The sequence below is a fragment of the Lactuca serriola genome, chromosome 5, assembly GCF_051521515.1.
Source record: "Lactuca serriola cultivar US96UC23 chromosome 5, Lser_US96UC23_V15, whole genome shotgun sequence".
Classification (NCBI taxonomy): domain Eukaryota; kingdom Viridiplantae; phylum Streptophyta; class Magnoliopsida; order Asterales; family Asteraceae; genus Lactuca; species Lactuca serriola.
In genome coordinates, this window is record NC_136412.1 from 233,329,255 (window position 1) to 233,352,322 (window position 23,068).

The 23,068-nt window shown below is 34.3% G+C and overlaps 1 protein-coding gene across 1 annotated transcript; it reads left to right on the forward strand.

Annotated features, from left to right (window-relative positions):
• Positions 1 to 1,022: 1,022 nt before the first annotated feature.
• LOC145053729 (protein SLENDER RICE1-LIKE 1-like) lies at positions 1,023 to 2,946 on the forward strand. Its single transcript, XM_079001818.1, has one exon. The coding sequence runs from the start codon at positions 1,261 to 1,263 to the stop codon at positions 2,851 to 2,853; it is 1,593 nt and encodes a 530-aa protein (XP_078857944.1). The 5' UTR covers positions 1,023 to 1,260; the 3' UTR covers positions 2,854 to 2,946.
• Positions 2,947 to 23,068: the final 20,122 nt, after the last annotated feature.

Below are 23,068 nucleotides of genomic sequence, written 5' to 3' on the forward strand. Positions count from 1 at the left end.
AAAAAGGATAAAAAGTTATGAATTTCTGTATTTTTAGTTTTTTTTCTTTAATAAAAAATAAGTTCTAAAAGTTGAAAAAAATATTGGTTCCTTGGTTAATTATGGTTTTTTATTGAACCTCACCCTAGATATATATATATATATATATATATATATATATATATATATATATATATATATATATATATATATATATATATATATATATATATATATATATATATATATATATATATATATATATATATGGTTAGGTTCATGTGAGACGCCCTAATTTTGTGAGACCGTAAGACGTATTTTTTTTATTATTTTTTATTTTTTTAGTTAATTCAAGTTCCGAAAATAATATTTAAAAAAAGATTTTTTTGATTTTTCCATTTATTTTGCATTTTAAAATTATTTTTAGAATATGTACAATGTAATATTCTATTTAGAATATTTCACGTAGTTTTCAAAAAAAAAAACGGGATTTATTTTTATTATTTTTTATTATTTTTAGTTAATTCAAGTTCCGAGAATAATATTTAAAAAAAGAATTTTTGTATTTTTTCATTTATTTTCATTTTAAAATTATTTTTAGATTTGGTCTCTCGGTCTCACAAAATTAGAATGGTCTCAAATGAACCTGAACCTATATATATATATATATATATATGGAAGAGTTATATGGAAAATGAATCATTAGGGCAACACATATTTGAACCAATGAAAACATGACAACACATCACTTCTACAATAACTTCCACAATACATTACTTGTGAAGAAAAAAATGGACACGTGTCATTTGATTATTGGTTCCGGTAGATGTTGTACTAGTTATTTGTCCGGTAGATGTTGTACGAGATCATATATATATATATATATATATATATATATATATATATATATATATATATATATATATATATATATATATAGGATCTCGCTAAAAAAATAAGTAACGGATCGATGAAGAATGTTAATATATATTAGATTCGATGATAAAAATATATTTTAAAAGATATCACAATATTATATGTATTTTGCAAACATAAAAATTTAGAAAGTATCGAAATCTTTAACCGAAAAAGGCCCTGCACATGGAGCATCTTATAGTAGTATCACATATGTGACCCTTCTCTCTCTCTCTCCCACAGAATCCCTGTACGCACCGTTTCTGTGTTTCAGGTTCTACACCTCTACTTTCTCTCTCTCCCACCCCGATCTCTAATTCAATTCACAAAACAAACCCAACTCGAAATCTACTAATTCATTCACATATGGGTCCTTACGATTCTTCCATTTCGGCTGCCGCCGGAAGCAGCTCCTCGTCTTCCTCCGCGTGTTCAAGCTCCACCAAACCGCCGCAACCGCCTGATCAGATGGACCACCTTCTTGCCGGCGCCGGCTACAAGGTACGTTCAAATGACCTCCACCAAGTCGCTGAGCGTCTCGAACACCTCGAAACCGTCATGGTGAAATCCTCACCGGTGGGGATCTCAGAGCTTGTACACGACGCCGTTCATTACAACCCCAGTGACCTCGCTTCGTGGGTTGACTCATTACTCACTGAATTGAACACCAACCCGCCAGCACCCATAGCTGTACCCACTGATTTTTCCGATCTACATCAGTTACCGGCGAATATCAACATGTACAGTAATAATCCTTCTCCGTTAAACGGTGAATTTTCCCAACAGGTCGTGACGCCGTTAGAAGAAGACGTTAGTATCCGGTTAGTACACGTGTTGATGACTTGTGCGGAGGCTGTCCAACGTAGCGACCTCGCATTGGCCAGCTTGTTGATCGAAGATCTACAGGTTTTACTCGGACGTGTAAACAGCGGATGTGGCATCGGAAAAGTCGGAAGTTTCTTCATCGACGCCCTCAGCCGGCGCATCGTTGACTCCCCCCAAAACGGCATCGTTCAGGAGGACTTATCAGCTTACGAGAATGAGATGTTATATCACCATTATTACGAAGCTTGTCCTTATTTAAAGTTCGCTCATTTTACTGCTAATCAAGCCATCTTAGAAGCATTTGAAGGTCAAGATTGTGTCCACGTCATCGACTTCAACTTAATGCAAGGTTTACAATGGCCGGCTTTGATACAAGCTTTAGCTCTTCGGCCCGGTGGACCGCCACTACTCCGCCTCACCGGGATCGGTCCACCTTCCCCTGACGGACGTGACTCGTTACGGGAGATCGGACTCAAGTTAGCAGAACTAGCCCGATCAGTTAACGTTCGTTTCGCCTTTCGAGGTGTAGCAGCTTCACGTCTGGAAGACGTGAAGCCGTGGATGCTGCAAGTCAGCCCGAAAGAGGCTGTTGCAGTAAATTCAATAATGCAGTTACATAAACTGCTAGGACCAAGCCAATCAATTGACTTGGTCCTTGATTGGATTCATGATCTGAATCCAAGAATTTTGATGGTTGTGGAACAAGAGTCGAACCACAATCAACCAGAATTCTTGGATCGATTCACTGAAGCCTTGTATTATTATTCCACAATGTTTGACTCATTAGACGCATGCACGGCTCATCGGGAAAAATCCCTAGCTGAACTGTATATCCAAAGGGAAATATGTAATGTGGTTTGTTGCGAAGGGTTGGCTCGCGTGGAAAGGCATGAGCCATTGGTTACATGGCGGAATCGATTGACAAATGCTGGATTTGCACCATTACATCTAGGATCAAACGCGTTCAAGCAAGCCCGGATGTTATTGACTCTGTTTTCGGCGGATGGGTATTCTGTAGAAGAAAATGAAGGGTGTTTGACCCTAGGATGGCATAGTCGGCCCCTTATTGCAGCCTCGGCTTGGCAAGCAGTTCCAAAGCCGAGTGCGACAATGGTGCAGATAAACCATCCTTAATGATGTGATAATATGTTACATATGTGAAGTTAAAATTAGTCAGACAATTTAAAATCTTCATCTTTTTATTTGTGGTAGGTCATCTTGGTTTAACTTGAAGAGCATTTATATTACCAAATATGATATAGTGTAAAAAGAATAATGAAACACATTTAAAAAAATATGTGGGTCGATATTGTAAAATCTAATTACACAAACGTTTTCGGGACTTGCAAAGTTTCATGTGAACGCCTATGTCAAGAAAAGATTAAACACGTATAGTAAATTTTAAAGCTATTATTGCATTCCTTCAAAATTCTTAAAAGTTATTAATGCATTCCATCAAAATTCTTACCATCTTTGCTTGAAGCATGCTTCAATCTAAGACATCTTCAACTCATCTTCATGTTGTGTCTACTACGTGTTTAATAGGAAATAATAAGATAAAAAATATATATAAAAAAATAGATACAACATATAAGAAATATACACAAATAAATATAAAACAAACTTATTAGTATTAAAGGTAACATCAAAAGAAAATACACTTTATAGTGGTACTTGTCAATTTCATAAAAACATTATATCAAACACTATTAATATCTCTAAATTGAGAATCTCTACCACCAATAAAACAATTGAGATTTCTTTGGCAATTCTTGTAATCAACAACTGAAACACCTCTATTTGAATATCCACCTTGAAGAGAACTCATTAACCGATATGTCATTGTTGCTCATATATTTTTCTTCGACATATTGTATATGAAACTTTGTTGAGTCGTATCAAGTTTTCTACTAGTACACGACAAATACGTGTTTTTCTTACTAATCAACTTGTGATTATGCATCTCTTTAAACTCCTACACAAAGTATTTGTATCTACGAGGAATAATTTTAAATATAATGCGGGCTATGCATTCGGTCCTATATAAATCTGACCACCTCTTTATTTTCTTCTTTTGTATATATTCATAGTATCAACTTCAGAAGTGTGAGACTTTTCTTGTCTTACACAACAAGTAGTGTTAGGTGCATAAAATACACATTTTATATGTTCATTTCATGTTTAATTCAAGTATCGCATAGTATTTACTTTAACTTTGCATGCATTTGCATTTACGAAATATTTTCGAGGATCAATCTACTTTTGATAATTTTTGTGGGTGGTTTAGGGGCGTTGGAGAATCTGGGCATGCTTAGGATGATAAAGGGAAGCTCTTTGCAAAATTTCAAAATTTCCGGAGCAAGATTAAAGAAAACGAGAAAATTGGAAGTAGACATCGATTCAGGAGATTCCACGGTTATGGAATGGAGTTCTCATTAAGCTAAATTCTAATTCCACAAGCATGGAATCTCAAGCCAAACCATTCCACGCTCATTGAATGTGATCTTACAGTTTTTTGGATTTTTAATTTCCGATTAAAAGAGGATTTGGTTATTTTGAACACAACTTCAGCAAAGAACTTGCAAGGGGCGATTTTCACATATCTTATCATAAATTAACACATTGGAAACACCATTTCTTTGATCTGTAAGTTTGTTTAAAGATTAAAACTTGTTGAGTTTGTGTTCTAAGTTAGTAATTTGTGGCTAACTTTTCTTATCATTTCTGGTTCTAGATTCCTAATTACTTGTTGTTTAGATTGTGATATGTACTAGATTCTATATTTCTATATAGTAATCTTTGATTTACTTCTCATTATATGTTTGATTTTTACTCCTTTCACTTGATCAATGAAATTAGGGTTCATATCATTCTTGTTAGCCAAATTATGAAATTCGTATATGTTTTGTGATTTAGAGTAAGTGACAAACACTTAATTGGTTTGAATTAAATCAAAATGAGTGTAATCAAAGATTAGATGTTTTTACATTCCCTAGCATATGAGAAGTGTTGAATATTGTTGGTATTAATTGCATGAACTTAAAGTCATTTAGTGATATAATCCAAGAGCTTATTTGTATTGAATCAATTAGGTGAAGTTTTACTTAAAGATGATGTTATGAGTAAAATACTTTTACCAATTTGGAGATTTTAGAGCATATTAATATCTTAATTACCAACCTAGATTAAACATGAATTGATGTCATATTACATCTAACAACATAGTACTTGAATATGATTTGGAATCGTAAATATCTTTTAATCTCTAAATTTTAGTATTATCTTGTTTATTTATGAACTCTCAATTGTTGTTAACAAAAATTCTCCTTTTAATTACTGATAATGTGTCATGTGAAAATATGATTAAACAATAACTCTCGTATCTCAGTGGTTCGACCTTGATTATTCTATACCATCTCTTAGTATATTGTAGCAATGACTTATTTTTAATTATTATTATTTTATCCATTTATTTGTTGGTTTGACACCAAAACAGGTAGTTAGATAAACAATAGCATAATCATTCTTCTTCTTCGTGCCTTATCTAACATTAAATCCCCATTCATATGCATATCTTATATACATTTGAAAAGCAAACACTATGCGCTTCAAATTTAATACCCTTATTTTGACTTTATATATTCAATAACCTTAGGTTTGCATTCTCGGTATTAAACCAAACATCCTCATAATATGTATAAAACAGAACATAAAAAAAATTCAAGTAAAAAAATTGAAAATATACAATAACATATATTCATTTCATAGTGTTATTCTATTTAGAATATAAATTACTAATAAAAATATAATCCTCTAAGGCTATCAAGAGTGGTCACCATTTGACCACTTCAAAAATGATGGCACCTCATCTTCACATCATACCACTTTCCTATCACTTTTTTTCACAACTTTTATGAAATGATCACCACTCTACCTCACCAATATCATCTTTATTTTATTTATTTTAATACAATATTTATATAATTTAAATTTACTCTCAATAATAAATAAAATAAAATTGCATTAATTAAAAATTTTACATTAATAAAAACTAAAAATAAAATTACATTTATAAAAATTTAAAAGCGTTACATTAATAAAAAGTAAAAATAAAATTTCATAAAAGTTTAAAAACATCTAAATTAAACTTAAATAAGAAATACTAAACGTTATGTTGTTCGAGGATTTTATCTTTGATTTTGTTGATCACATTAAGATCTCTTCCCGAAATGTTTGGATTCGACGCATGTTCAACATTTTCATTTCGGTCATGATTTGTTGATCCACAACCAATTGTTGTAGTTTCAAAGTGATTTTTCTTTTAGTTAGAATTTCTTATTAAGATATTCCAAATGTAGATTGAGTTTTGATGCAAGCTTTTTCACGATAATTTTGGCGATGTTATTAGTTGATGTTGATCCTTCTCGTCTCGCATTACATCTGGAGACTCCTCGTACTTTCATTGAGATTGACTCTTACACCGACATCTGATTTTGATGTTCTCGACCTTTTCCATCCACTATATTGTGAAGACGATTTTGGTTAAAGGACTCACTTTGATCCCTTACGACACACATGCCATGCTTTTTGATGTGCAAATGTTTTCTCTTTGTATTTTTACGAGTTTCAAGCGTCGTAACTAAAATGTTGAAATCATTTGTACCACTATACACATATTTTGAAGATTATTAAATATTTCGTTAAAGCTTATGCAAGTTGTTAGATATAAGGATTTCGTAATAACTATAACACTTAGATATTACTTGGATCATGATTAAATAACTTTAAGAAATCTATATTCGTCCCTTAGAGCGTGGGGTTACACGAATTCAGAAGTGGGATGATATAAGAAATCTGGTTTGGATTGAGGTGAAATCCAAAACATAAAACACAAAATACCTTGTGATGAATTGTGTTCTTGAGATACAGAGAGTTGGTAACGATCAATTTCGTATATATAAATTGTCGGCCTTTTTCTTGGGACCTTTTTCTTGCATATGAACAAGGAAGGAAAAGTGGTTAAAATGTTGGTTACCGAAATTGGCGCCAAAGGGGGTTCTTGGTATTGTTGTTGTTGTTGTTGTTGTCTTGGTTGTTGGGGGTGGTGTATTGACATCTTGATTGTTTGGGTTTGGATTGGGATTGTGAGGTTGAGTGTGATTCATGGCTATGTAGTTTTCAAACGAAATGTCTTCAAAGGAATGAACAACAATTGGAGAACTCGGTTCAGTGTCAATATCACTTAAATTATGAACTTGGTCTTCTATGTTGATTAGTGGAGAAGAGGAAGAAGCTTGAATGAGTTGTTGTTTCTTTGCTTGTTTGGCTAACTTTTTCAACCTTTTTGCTTCTTTTTCAATCTACGAGTTGTAGAGTAGTTCACCGGTTCTTGTAGACCTAGCCATAGACAATCGAATAACAATAACCAATTTCCCTGACAACGACGCCAAGACTTGGTGGGATGTCAAGTCCACCAAGTAAATTACACCCTTTGTTTGTAAATAAAAGATAATATACTTAGAAAAGGGGTATCAATCCTCGTGGAAATGGTTGTATTCAATTACCAATACAATCCAATAGAACTAGTGTAATAAAACTAACTAGCTATAACTAAACTAAATTGGGGGGGGGGGGGGGATGTGATTGCTTGAAAACTAAAAGACTTGAATAACTAAAAAGCTTGCAATTAAGCAAGATGGTGAGATGCTCAAATATTGGGAGAATTGGTCAACCAAGTCAATTCAACACAATTAACATTTGTGTGTTTATCATTAGGATTCATTATGAAGCTTATCATTCATCACAAATTGGTTATAGCAATCATGAATAAGGATGTATTTTACACTTTTAAAATACTTTGTGGTTTAATCTATTAATAAATTAAACTTTTAATTTAATTCATTTAAACCATATTATTATGGATTTATTAATAATCTCCTTTAATTAAACACTTCATTAATTTAATAAAACCATAAGGGTGTAATTTGAACTTTTCAAAACACTGGGATCTTAGAATTAAATATTTCAAAATTAAAACCTTCTAATTAAATTTTAAATTCCAAAACTTGAGGACAAATTTTGAAACGTTTCAAAACATTAGGGTTTAACTATTAAAATTTCAACAACTAAAACTTTTTAAGTTCAAATTTAAACTATAAAACCTAAAGGGTGTAAATTGAAACTTTTCAAACTTACTAGGTCAAATATTTGACTTATAATAATCCTATACTATCCATATTTAACCAAATCCATTATTATCCATATTTAATCAAATCCATAAATTTTGATAAGGATAATCATTCCAAACATAAAAATCGATTTTAGGGAATAAAAATGAGTTTTGGTAACTATCCTTAACAAAATCTGCTCAAAAAATCGAAAATCCCGGCAACAGCACCCTGGACTCGCCGAGTCCACTGATGGACTCGCCGAGTTCAGACAATTCACCGAGTCCATTGACGGACTCGCCGAGTTGGCATCGCAGACAGCAAAAAATTCGACTTTTTGATCATTTGGCAGTTCACTTTTTCATCTATTCAACTAGAAAAACGACCTAGGCTCTAATACCATTGATGAGTTATGAGCATAACATCATTCCTATGGTGCTCATGCAACCCTAATTGCTTTGATCTAGGTTTTTATAATTAAACATACAACATTGAATACCAAAGCAATAAACCCCAATTGACTAGCATACAAATCTAAAACTAAGATATGATCAGGGTTAGAATCAATACCTTGATTGTTATGTAGCAATAACAATCACAAACCTCCTTGATCTTGACTTATGAAAGCTTAGTTCCCCAAGTTTTGCACCTCTAATGGAGTCACAAACACTCTATGCAAAGGATGAAGTAGGAGAGAAGGATTTTCGGCCACCTTAGGGTTTCCTCAAGCATTGGACGAAAATCCCTTAATCATGGGGTCTATTTATACTTGTGGCTGCTAGGGTTTTGGTGGAAACTCTAATATGACTGTTTAAGCCTTAAGCAGCCCATGAACTCCTTCCTTAGAGCCCATGGACGAAATCTTATGGGCTTCCTCATAAATTTCGTCCACTTTACTCTATGGAGTCCATCAGCCCAACTAGCAACTAACAGTTAATTACAATATTAGTCCCTTTTATTTTATCAATCTCTTTTGATCACCAAATTAATATCTGATCAATACTAATTATATAATATGATTTCCAAATAATATATTAAACTTGTAATATATTAATAAAACCATTTTGAGTACCAATTTATTATTCATATAATAAATCCTACTCTCTTCTCTTGTCATCCTATCAAGTTGCATGAGTGAAGGCAACCCAAAAGGACCATGCTCATAATCGGGTCAAGTACATACCAAAATAGTTATGGGCTTAGACACCTAATCCAACAATCTCCTACTTGGATAAGTCTAATAGCTATGTTGCATATGACTTCAGAACCTGATCCACAATCGTAGCTTTCAAAAGCCGCTGTCAGCTCTGATCTTATCAGTAACATGTCCTTTAGATAAGGGATCATATATTCCTCCATTCTTAGATATCATATAGACTGAGACATGTATTTTAATCATTCTCGCTATCTATGTGTTGTTTCCCGATTTCCGATTTATGACGACTGACAACAGACTACAATTGAACACATCAACTTAGTCCCGGCTTGGCCAAGCGCTTAGGTGTCATCACTAAATCATCGAGGGGCCCACTGATATCGCTTTTATCCCTCTTAGGGTAAAAGGAACGGCTAAAATTCGACTCAAATGCTCGCTTGTACTTACTCATCAAATCACACACAACAATATGTTTTATAACACCAAGTTACTGGTGCGTTTACATAATATCAATGTGCAATCGACTTGTAAATTACAACTCACACGTCTCGGTTTCAAGAATATAAGATATTATCGTCTCACTAATCACCCGTGATAAAATCCATGAAGTGATTCAAGTGAGGGTGGGTTTAATCCAATACTCAAATCTTATTTCAAGAGCACTCATGAACACTGCAACAAACTTTTGCTATGTCTAATACGTTTTAGACAATCTACAGTCAGATTCATGACAGTCTAGCTTCAATACCTACTTCCAAAATATTTATCGACTGTGGATGGTTCGAATAATCTTATTATTCGGGAAGTCAAAACATGCAAAGTGAAACACCATAATAATACTAATCATATATGGCCCCAAAATTTTTGAGTATAAATAAAACACCTTTATTTTACACCATATTGATTACTCATTATTCATTGTATAATGTTTTGGATAATCAACTTATTACTTGAATTATAACAACAGTTGTCCCATGCTCCAAGCATGCAAACTCTGTTTTCCTATGGCCCATACTTTGTGAAATAGATCAAGTGAACACATTTCCAATGATACTCATTTCACAACTCCTAATCCTTGTCATAAGTGTAAGAATACCAAGTTCTTGTCACTATTAGAATATGTTAGATTCTAACATTTTATGCAACGATCCTTTCGTAATGTCACAGCATCAAAGCCACCAAGACTTCGTCAATGATATTACAAAGTGCTCTATTGGAAATTGTTACAAGGCAATTGCATAGATATGATGTCTCACATTTAAAGTACATTCCGTTGAACATCCTTCTTTCATAAAAGTTTCTAATCTAGACATAAATTCTTAATGTCCAACTCCTAATATGGAAACATTTCCATATTTACCATATGACAACTCATTATTAATAGAATCTTATCTATTGATAATAATGTCAATGTGTTCCATTCGATACTATACTTCCAACTGCTTACAAGCAACCAATCCTTGGCGAACCTTAGATTGTCCTTGATAGTTGTTTAATTATTTTAGTCAAATCCGGTTTTAGTCCTTTTTCCCTCTTAATGCCCTAGGCATTCAAAAAATTTAGAACGGTCGAATAATACAGCATGTGCAATCGATCCTATACCCGAAGCGTATGGGATATGATTCATAATGAAAAACATGATACTTACCAGTTTCTTGCTATAATATTGCCATATATAGAATCCATATATGTCCTTTGACTAAATTTAATCAAAATTTCTTGATCTAAAGCTTTTAGATTTGAATTGAAGTATAATATTATCTCCCTTAATTATAATAAAACAACTTTTCAACCCCTGCAACTTTGCAAAGTGAAACTTTTGTTTTCTATAATTAATATTGCTAACTTGCAACACTTAAAATAATAATAATCATGCTCCCACTAACATGATAATTATATCCATACCAGCATAACATTTATGCTCCCACTAGCTTTGACACGTATTTAGAAAACAGTTGGACTTCTAGAAATCAATACTTATTGACTTCCAAAGTTCATATTGCTAGTATGATATGCTTCGATAAGCCTTTATCTAAGCTTCTCAAACTCATACACCTTTCCTTAGATAGCTCACATGTGTGTCTAAACTATTTCAGAAACTACAACAGTAAGTCCCAAATATTCAGACTTATTGCCATTTCTCACGATTCGAACTATGAAAAGGGATGTCGTAATCATAATCGGATTTGAGAATGCAACTTACACAATAGATAACTCCTTAAAATCTTCCTAGTGAAAGCGTTTCCTCACAATCAATTTCATGAAACGGAGAGAAACCTTATGACACTTAAAATTTTTGGTGTATGTGCTCCTGTCCATGTGAATTTTTCATAAGCCATAATCATAAGATAATGTTTGTGACAAATCTAAACTCTTATGGACAGAACTTGTTCATTCTTAATTTTTTTCCATCAAGGGTCCCACCATTGCCTTCAAGTTATTGAGCAGCTCACCCCTACTTATCAATGTACTTTCTATTGATTAGCGAGCCTTGCCTCTATGCAATCAATTGAGAACTCATAGGAATCACATGCATAGTTGACCAAACTGGAATGGCACAGAAACAAGAATATGATAACATGATAGGTTACAAACCTCAAGTCGTGTGCTAGTGTTTAATAATAGGTTTACTCTTGATTAGTTCTTGAAACTTTTCAAGATCATTTAGACTCCTACTGACCTCTTGACATATAATATTCTCTTGTCAAGAAACATTTCTTGACAAAAAAATATTTAAGAGTTAGTGCGGATTCTTATCAAGACAACATTACACACAATTGGTCTTAGTTGGTCTTTGTCTTATCCAAGACATCACAACTTTCCAATTTCAAACGTGCAAGAGTAAGAAAAACATTTTTCTACTCCACATTTGATGAGTGTGTTAAAAACTTCTTAAGATATGTCACTTAAGTCACAATCTTGGAGTATGACTCTAAGACTTGATTTTGGAACGAAGTATGATTCACCTTTTGATTTAACCATTTCAACAATTTCTGATTCCTCTTCTTAGCCATACTAGTGCACTAAGGTGTCCTTAGAGGATTAAATGTGATATGGTTTCATAATCAATGAGACGATCATAAAACATGATACTAAAGTACTCTCCCATCTTTTCAGATTGGAGAAACTTTTATCTTTCTTCCTTATTGATTCTTCTTATTCGTTTTTCCATACATCGAAACTTTTCAATGATTCGAAATTACACTTAATCTTGTAAGCATCGGCACATTTACTATACTTTTAGTAAATGATGACGAATAATCTTATTGTTATTTGTGGTGGACTTGACTAGTGCACAACATTGTGTACCAGATCTCCTAGTCTCTCACTTGACTCGCATACTTATGTGAGCAAGGAATTAGTGTTAATTTCCCAAATACGAAGGTTCTCATTCATCACACAATACAAGTTGTATGGTTCCAAGTTTCTGTCCAATTGAAACTTGGGCGATGAGAATCTTTCCTTATTTGGTAAATTTCTGACACTACCACAAATAACATGACTAAGAATCACATCCACCTAATATTGCTTATAATAGAGACACACAAGCATCAATTTTCACAAATAACATTGTAAGGAGATATAAATAAGACAAAACTCAAAATTTATTTTATTTATAAAAATGTGCCGAAAACTTGTCCTTACAACGCAAATTCAATTGAAAACTATGCTATTACATATTCCTAAGCAATATATCATAACTCTAAGCAACAACTCAAAAATCTAATCATCGAATCATGCAATCGAAATCTATATCTTTGCGATCAAACTCAACTCAGTTCTTCTTTTAAGCTTCCTTTCTTTTCTTCGATCCTACAAAAAATCAAAATGTAATCTTATCACATCATGTATTAAGAATCTAAAATAGAAAACTTAATAGACTTAGATAGTGGATTTACCTAAAGCAGAGTCATACATCTTGACTCTCCCATCTCTTAGATCTCTCAGGTAGTCAGGGCAGCTTCGTAACCAATGCCCCCTCTTTTAGCAGTATAAACATATGGATTCTTCTAGAATGGTACACGGGACTATCTCAGACTCAGCCTTTCTCTTGCATAGAGAAAACCTTTCTGGACTTCCAATGTTGCCATTTCCCATAGAAGGATGGGACATTGATTTACCAGACAAATTTACTTGACCAATGCGCCAAATCATCGCTGATTCAGCAGCAATAAGCAAATAAGTCAAATCAATAAGGGTCACGTCGTCGTCCATCATATAATACTCTCTAATGAACTCACTATACGATTCGGGAAGTGACTGAAGAATCAAGTCAACAACCAACTTCCTTAAGACATCGACACCCAACATTCCTAATCTATCAATATGCAACTTCATATCTAATACATGAGCACATATAGATTTTACATCTTCGTGTTTGTTTGCTAATAGGGCTTGAGTGGCCTTGAAGTTTTCAAGTGTTCGAACATGTGGGTCGGGGAGAATTATCGGAGGAGGTGGAGGAAGTGAAGCATGATTTCCATTTCCACAATCCAATCGTGGAACATCATCTTCAAGCAGAAAACTTTTTCCAACGGATTTAGGAAAACCATAGTTGTTAGATTTTGACATCTACAAAACGGGAGAAATTCAAGTTAGTTGATAAAATCCTCAATATAGCACCCAAATGAAATATTGAGGCTAGGATCCAACACAACATTCTATAATTTGGAAGAGGGATGCCGTAATCCAAATTGTAGAACATTTGAAGGTAGGTAAATGACAATTTACCAATTTCCATGAAAATTGAAAATTAGGTTTTAAATGAATTGAAACTCCAAGATCCTTTGAGATTCATTGAACTTTTCAATGACATGTTTAAATCTCGATTGTGCCCTTCAAGTCTGTGACTGGGATGCCGAGGATCACAAACAAGGTGTGGATAACCATGCAAATTAGCTTCGTACTCTAGAAGATGTCTATCACCTAATCAATGTGCCGGTTAACCACACACGCTCTATTAATCAATGATAATCTACGAGCTACCCATTTCCATCCTTCAATGGTCCCATATTAGTGTGTCGGTTAACCACACATGCTCCACTAACGACCAATAAGGTACAATGTGCAATTTCATGGATTAGCACCAACTCCACATTTTTCCTAAAGTGACTAAGATTTGGGAATTTATAAAAGTGTTTAGTTACTTTATACTTCATTATACTTATAATGGAAGGTTGTGTCATATCCTACCCGTTCGGCTAACGACCCTCCATTAGTCAAGAGTGCAGTGGGTAAGAGTGGATACCCATTCAATCGCCATTTTATAGGAAATTTCCTTAAACACCCCTTGAAGATCAGCTTCGTGAATGAGGCCTACTAACGGTAAGACTGACTCTTTACTTATACATATATAATATTAAACTTTTAATTCTATATAGTATAAAGGTGTATTTTACAATTTTAAAATACTATGTGGTTTAATCTATTAAGAAATTAAACTTTTAATTTAATTAATTTAAACCATATTATTATGGATTTATTAATTATCTCCATTAATTAAACACTTAATTAATTTAATAAAACCATAAGGGTGTAATTTAAACTTTTCAAAACACTAGGGTCTTAGAATTTAATATTTCAAAATTAAAACCTTTTAATTAAATTTTAAATTCCAAAACTTGAGGAAAAATTTGGAAACTTTTCAAAACATTAGGGTTTAACTACTTAAATTTCAAAAACTAAAACTTTTAAATTCAAATTTAAGGTATAAAACTTAAAGGGTGTAAATTGAAACTTTTCAAACTTACTAGGTCAAATATTTGTCTTATAATAATCCTATATTATCTATATTTAAAAAAATCCATAAATTTTGATGACGATAATCATTCCAAACATAAAAAATCGATTTTAGGGAATAAAAACGAGTTTTGGTAATTATCCTTAACAAAATCTGCTCAAAAAATCAAAAATCCCGGCAACAGCACCCTGGACTCGTCGAGTCAACTGATGGACTTTTCGAGTTCAGGCAACTTCGCCGAGTTTAGACAATTCACCGAGTCCATTGACGGACTCACCGAGTTGGCGTCGCAGACAGCAAAAAATTCGACTTTTTGATCATTTGGCAGTTCACTTTTTCATCTATTCAACTAGAAAAACGACCTAGGCTCTAATACCATTGATGAGTTATGAGCATAACATCATTCCTATGGTGCTCATGCAACCCTAATTGCTTTGATCTAGGTTTTTATAATTAAACATACAACATTGAATACCAAAGCAATAAACCCCAATTGACTAGCATACAAATCTAAAACTAAGATATGATCAGGGTTAGAATCAATACCTTGATTGTTATGTAGCAATAACAATCACAAACCTCCTTGATCTTGACTTATGAAAGCTTAGTTCCCCAAGTTTTGCACCTCTAATGGAGTCACAAACACTCTATGCAAAGGATGAAGTAGGAGAGAAGGATTTTCGGCCACCTTAGGGTTTCCTCAAGCATTGGACGAAAATCCCTTAATCATGGGGTCTATTTATACTTGTGGCTGCTAGGGTTTTGGTGGGAACCCTAATATGACTGTTTAAGCCTTAAGCAGCCCATGAACTCCTTCCTTAGAGCCCATGGACGAAATCTTATGGGCTTCCCCATAAATTTCGTCCACTTTACTCTATGGAGTCCATCAGCCCAACTAGCAACTAACAGTTAATTACAATATTAGTCCCTTTTATTTTATCAATCTCATTTGATAACCAAATTAATATCTGATCAATACTAATTATATATAATATGATTTTCAAATAATATATTAAACTTGTAATATATTAATAAAACCATTTTGAGTACCAATTTATTATTCATATAATAAATCCTAATCTCTTCTCTTGTCATCCTATCAAGTTGCATGAGTGAAGGCAACCCAAAAGGACCATGCTCATAATCAGGTCAAGTACATACCGAAATCGTTATGGGCTTAGACAACTAATCCAATACAAATATCCAATGGTTTTAGCCAAAGTTAACCAAAATAAAAAAAAACTAGCCATTCATGGCAACAAAATAACAATCACAAAAGTGTTTTTGCATCTAGAAACTAACAATTACTTAGAAAGATGAGAAGAATGTGTATCAAGCTCCCAAAAATCGCAATGCTCTCTAATGGTGGAAAATCGGAGTTTGGGCTGTTAGACCTAACACCCAAAGTAAATGGTGAGCAAAATGACCAAAATGCCCATAAGCGTGTAGTTGCACGGGTACCCTCGTAGATTCGCGCGACTGAGACTCCACCCTCGCAAATGATGTTGGAATGTTATTGGCTCTTTTTCTCCACTACACCACCCCACTTCTCAAAATTCACTTGGTCCCCTCCATACCTCACATGATTCAAATTTGGCCAATCATCTTCAAGCTTTAAAATATGGATAGTCCATGCCCAAAATAAGAATCCAAGACCCATCTTCATAGGCCCACTTCATCCAAGTCTTCAACTTTTTAAGCCCAAATCTCCTTTCATGGATCCGTAAAGCCTAATGATGACTCGAAAGCCCACAAAGCCCGTCTCCAAGCTAATCCACTACCGCAACGAGGTCCAAAACCCTGCAAAATACCTAATGCAAAAAAGAAAATACTCAACATGATCCATGATAAAGAAAATAAAGAATATACACATACGTTTTACACAAATTCTAATTTTTCAACTTGACTATATTACAACCGTGTGTCCTATCTGTTCATGAGTGCATAATTGTCTTGCCCATGCTTTCTGAAACATAAACAATTCACACTCATATAAGTAGTTCTTCTAAATCATGCACCCATAATGCACTTTTTCAAAAGAACTATTAAGATGTAACAGCCTAAAAATACTAAGTAAAAATGTCATTTAGGTCAACGAAAAACATTCATTCGTTTGTTTTAGAAGAAAATCAGAGTAAAAGTATTCTCAAAACATCAAAGTAAAATCATAACAGTTAATGTGGAATAAATCTCCAAAGGATGCAGTACAATCAAACCGAGCCCTTCCCTTTGGAACTAGAAGTACCTGAAAACATTTAAAACGTAAACCGTAAGCACAAAGCTTAGTGAGTTCCCCAAAATACCATATATATATATATATATATATATATATATATATATATATATATATATATACATATCAGTGGGACTAGTCGTATGGGTGTATTCCAACCCATGTGAACGTTATGATCCAACCATAGTATCATAACCACTTCCATTGCTACAACCCAACTACAGTCTTTCATGCCATGATCCAACCATTGGTCTTCCATACAAGTGTTGTGATCCAACCACAGTCTTTCATATAATGTTGTAATCCAACCATAGTCTTTCATATAAGTGCTTTGATCCAACCATAGTCTTTCATGCAAGAGTCACAAAGACCGTCTAGCATCTTACACACTATAGTCAGAAAACTCGCCTCACACTCGCAGTCAAAAAACCATAGTTTGAGAAACCCTGAAACCGGTGGTATAACCCACCTATCAAAATACCCAATGTCAAACCTTAGTTTACACCCTAAGCCTAACAATTTGACCAAAAGTCAACCATGTCAAAAATCAACGGTCAAGGTCAATAGTCACAATCAATATTAGTTGACCCCCATATCTTAGCCTACCCATAGTCATTTCGTGGAAATATTAAGAAAAAATAGTTGCGAAGCACTTCCTTCCCTATGTCGTGGCAACCAACTCACCACGTCATGGCTACTGTTTGTGGATAACTTAATGGATTGAGTCCTTAATCCATTAAGCCCTGAACTCCTACTTTCCAATGAGCTACTAAGGACTCCAAAGGCTTGTAAAAATCCAAAATTTATGGACATGCATGACCTATGCATGTCCTTTACTCAAACTAGGTTTAAAGGTAAGAAAAATGCCCTAGGACTCATGCAAAACTTACAAATCTCAACCAAATTGTGACAACCCGATATTTCGAGACAATATGATGGATCACAAGTCAAATTTAGGTCAAAATTTAACTTTCCTAAAATCTTATTTGGGTTAAATAAAGTATTAGGAATCGTATCAAGGTTTTCGTACATATAAAGAACCCTAGAATCCGAGTTATAACGAAGAAGTTATGACCAACCGAAGATTCTCGGCAAAACCGACAACACTGATAGACGTAAAACGCGAGGTTTCAATACAATAAATTTTAGTCTTAGGTATCTAAATGAAAGTTTTAGATATCATTAAACCGTAAGCATACATGAAAAGAAGATCCAAATCTGACTTCGTATGAGGAAGTTATGATTTTTCTAAGTTACGGATATAGCAGTAGACAGCTAAAAACTCGAAATAGAGATCGAGAGACTTTTAGCCAACACAAATTAAATGATAATCGAATGTCTCAACAATAGAAGCGCAACGGTAAAAAGTCTGACGGAAACGGACGTTGGATGAAGAAGTTATGGAACTTTAACGGACTTTTCCTGTCCCGACCTATTAAAATATAATATTAAAAATAAAATCAAGATTTGCTGACGGAGTCTAAACGAAAGTTGTAGATCGTAGTCTCACCTTCGCGTGGGTATAAAGAACGTCGAAAACGGAGTTCGTATGAGAAATATATGAATTTTTGAAGTTTACTAAATAATTAAAATATTAATTATATTCAAAAACCCGATATTATCCGAAGGAGCAGTCATCGGACCAATCTAGGTTACGCCCAGCGTACCCTCGTACGCCCAGCGTACTCGGATGCTCGGCCTCAATCCGTCCACGTCGCTTCGATGCTTTGTCCGAGGATGCGGTCATGCCTGACGTTGCGTACACCCAGCGTACGCGAGGGATTCAGACCCAATATAAAGGATGTGAGGATGCCGGCCCTTTTTGCTCAATTCTTTCCTTTCTCGCACCGAAGCTCTGCATATCAACCCTCGGAGTCATCCCAAAGGCCCGGTTTTCATATCCAAGTTTGGAAGGAAGTTCTACGCTCCCGAGATTCCTGAGAATCCCGAGAAATCCGCTTTCTCGAGTAGAAGTTCTGCTCGGTTTTCGTCTCACTTTCTTCGATCAATCATGTGAGTTCATACCCCTATAATCACCACTTTTAAATGTTTTATAAATGTTTTTATATACTTTTAATGGGGGGGCAGGGGGGAATACAAGTAAAACACACGATTATTATCGTGTGTTATATAAAGTTTCATTATACACTTTTTATGAACGGAATCATATATGATTTATAACTATTATAAGGAAACTTTCATATGCAAAATGTATCACGATAACATCATATCTTTTGAAATGAAAAAGGTTGTTATATATGTATAAATCAAACACTCTGCTTATACTGTATGTTTATGTGTCCATCTTAGACACTAGAAATTATACTTTTCATAACAAGTGAACATTTTACTAGGGATTACTATACAAACGAGACACACTTAAAGAAAACTATAATAGGTATAGTTTTACGAGAACATCATGAACTTTTACTTACTAGAAATACTATTTCAAGGAGATACATTCATATACCAGAACAAACGAACATTTTCATATGTACTTCAAATAGTTTTCTCAAACGTTTTTACATGTTGAAATACTTTTAGAAACTGTCTTACAAACTGTAGTTTTCCTTTTTGAATCTCTTATAGTTGTGCTTCAAACAAAGGTTTTCTCACACTTAAACTGTGTTGTCAAACGGTTTTCGATTTGTTTTATAAACTGACATCAAGTCATAAATTCTTATCTACTAAACTTTTCAAAGGTTTTACAAAACTTCTTTTATGCTTTTATATTATAAATTGCATGCTTCTATATGTATAGTTATATAAGAAATGTTTAAAAGACTTAAGAAGGCTATCCACCCTGTTTCCTTTTCCTCGATTTGGATGTGGTCTGATGGGATATTGGGTACTCGTCCGAAAGTCATTTAAATATTAGTTATATATCATATGTACATATATAGTCTTAAATGTTCCATCAGTCAGTTCAATTCCGACACTCTTGGGTAGCAAGAGTGTATAAACCTACTTGGACACTCATCAATTACATTCTAGTAAACTATTATAGGAATAGTTTAGGGGATACAAAACATTATTCTTATTACAAGAAATTACACTAGAGTCAGTTCATTCATGAGTCTAGACTACATGCTATATGAAGGGATACTCTTACAGAGATTCCTCTTACATGGATATACTTATAGGGATACTCTTACAGAGATCTCCGCTTACATGAATACGTTTACATAGATATGCTTACATGAATACGTTTACATAGATGCGTTTACATGAATACGTTTACATAGATAATATATGATGAGTTACTATTACATATTATATGTGTAGATACTATTATATAGTTCTCCTTCTTATCTTTACCTTGTGATACAATCACATAATCGACGAGATAGATTGGACTTTATATCCTAGTACCAAAGGATACTTTGTGGGACTAACCATTCCTATAGCCACTGTTAGCTACGGAGGATAATGACACATCTCCTGATGTCTACGGTTAATACTTATACTAGGAAGACATTTAAGGAACTAACCATTCCTTCCACCTGCTGTTAGCTACAGAGGAAAATGAACATCTACGGATATTCACGGTGAGAACGTTTCGGCAGTCGCGATGTCGTGTTTATCCTAATACCAAAGGATAATACTTATATGGCTATATTTTCCCTATTACTTTTATTTTGTGATACATTCACGTAAACGATGAAGTAGACTATATATATTGTTAATGGTAGTCATAAAGGGGAAAACCATCTTTGTTACAGCCAAACATACAAGTCTTGGTAGAAGACTACTTTCAAAACATTCAGGTCTTGGTAGAAGACTACTTTTTATACTAGTAGAAAATATGGGATTTTCTAGGAGTTTTCAAAACATATACAAACAATTACATTGAACGATTTCAAGTGTTATCATCAAATTTATACGAACAATGACATTAAATACTTATGAACTCACCAGCTTAAATGCTGATCTACACTTTCAAAATAACTTGTATTCTCATGTCACCGGTAGACAGGTACGATGACCAGGTTTTGCGAAGACGGAGCAGTCAAGACTCGTCTTTTATTTTGATTACTTGTTGTAATGTCTTATTTCTATGAAAGAACACACATGTATTAAACTATTACTATTAATGCAATGGACGATGTTGTTGCTTGTTTACTACTTTACATTGTTGTGATCCATACATGACGTCCTCTGCCCCAGAACATTTCCGCCGTTCTCGGTTTTGGGGTGTGACAGATTGGTATCACAGCCTTGTTTATAGTGAATTGAGTATATCAACCCATAAAAGATATACTAACTATAAATACAATGGGATTAAAATACTCTGACTTAGATTTTATACTTCTAAATAATAAAATATTTAAGTAAGTATACGTGTCTGCATTCATACTAAAATCGGTGTCACAACGACAAGAACAAAAGTATTACAATTGTTGAATATCACAAGTAAGCTTGGGGATGTATAGTCAGTGTTGGGAGTGGAATAGCCTGATCAACTATGTTGGTCCGAGGAGTGATTAGCATATGCCCAAGAATGGTTGTGATGTAGCAACAATTCTAACAACTTACCAACATTACCACCATGAGAACATTATAACAGAACCTAAGTCTAAAATACCATAGGGGTGTTTTGGATTACCATAATTACTTACTTGAGAACTAAAAAGGACCTTCATTACTATGTTGATAGTTGCTAAGTGGATACACTAAGGCTATATGTACCTAGGATGTTATAGACTTAGAATCGGTGAAGTTTTTGCTTTACCCTTATTCCTTGTGAATTTGGAGTTAAGGTCACTTATTCGAAAGCCTATCCTATGTTGATTACATATGACTGGTGCACTTTACAAATAGCGATGTAACTAATGAAGATTTTCTAAAAATTATGTAGATAGTTCGTCTAATAATTATTTCCTTACCCCAATTCTCGTGTAAATAACATAACTGGACTCCATCCCCACGACAATCCGTACCTTCCGAACAAAGGCAATGTTGGATGGTTTGAAGAAGAACTAGAGAGTGATCATCCAATCCCTCTGAATGATCACTATGCTGAAAACCTTTCGAATGTTGATAACTCCGAACCCGAGGTTGAGAACCTACCCCAGGAAGCTCCCGTTCCAATTCCTAACCCTCGTCCGGCTTTTCAGGGCCCGACGCCCCCTTGGGTAGAATGATTGGAGATAGGGAGCGAAGAGCAAGATCAACCTATGTCATTTGATGGAGACCGAAGCTTCTACAACACAAGTGAAGGAAGCTCAGCAGACAGAATTCTTCCAAGTCTGGCCGCAGAGTTGCCCGAAACGAAATTCAGGGTAGGACGGCTCTCCAACGTATCTAAGAGGTTAATGCCAATGCCAGAATGCATACCATTTGCACCAATCACCTTGACCACAAGTGAGAGATCCGAGAGAAACCATGAGACCCTGCTGCAAGCACTAGCTGAAACCCGAGCCGAAGTCATAGAGCTCCAAGTACGCCAGAAGGTGTACGAAAGATACCTGCTTGTTATAGAAAGTCAACTAGCCGAACTAAGGGTTCACCATAAAGATGATCGTCGCCAGTAGTAAATGCTTTAATTTATTTTCCTTGTAAAAAGGAATCATTTTCTGTCTATGCCCGATGTGGCATTTTCTATGAAACTATCTTGCACTGTAAGTACATTTGGTTAAGTCTTTATGATGTCAAGAACTATCTCCTATGGATATGATGTAAGACCTTTTACAAGGTCATTTTCCCGAACTTTTACGTCATGAATATAAAATATATTGATAGTCGGCTAACTTTTGTGTCATTATTTATTCAAGCACTCTTATCATACTTTCATTGGAGTCTATCTGAAACATGCTTTAGTCAAGTCATTTGACCATAGTAATTTAGCTCCGGAAATATTTCCAAGTCTCTTTTAGTGGTTGGATCATGTTATTCACCAACCAACGGTACCTCGGCTTGAACGACAAGCGACTTGAGACCATTCTACGAACTTACTTCCACTCATTACTAGGACTGCGTCATAGGGATGTAGGTCAACCCTTCATAAACACACTTCCACGCAGTGCTAGGACTGCATCATAGGGAAGTAGGTC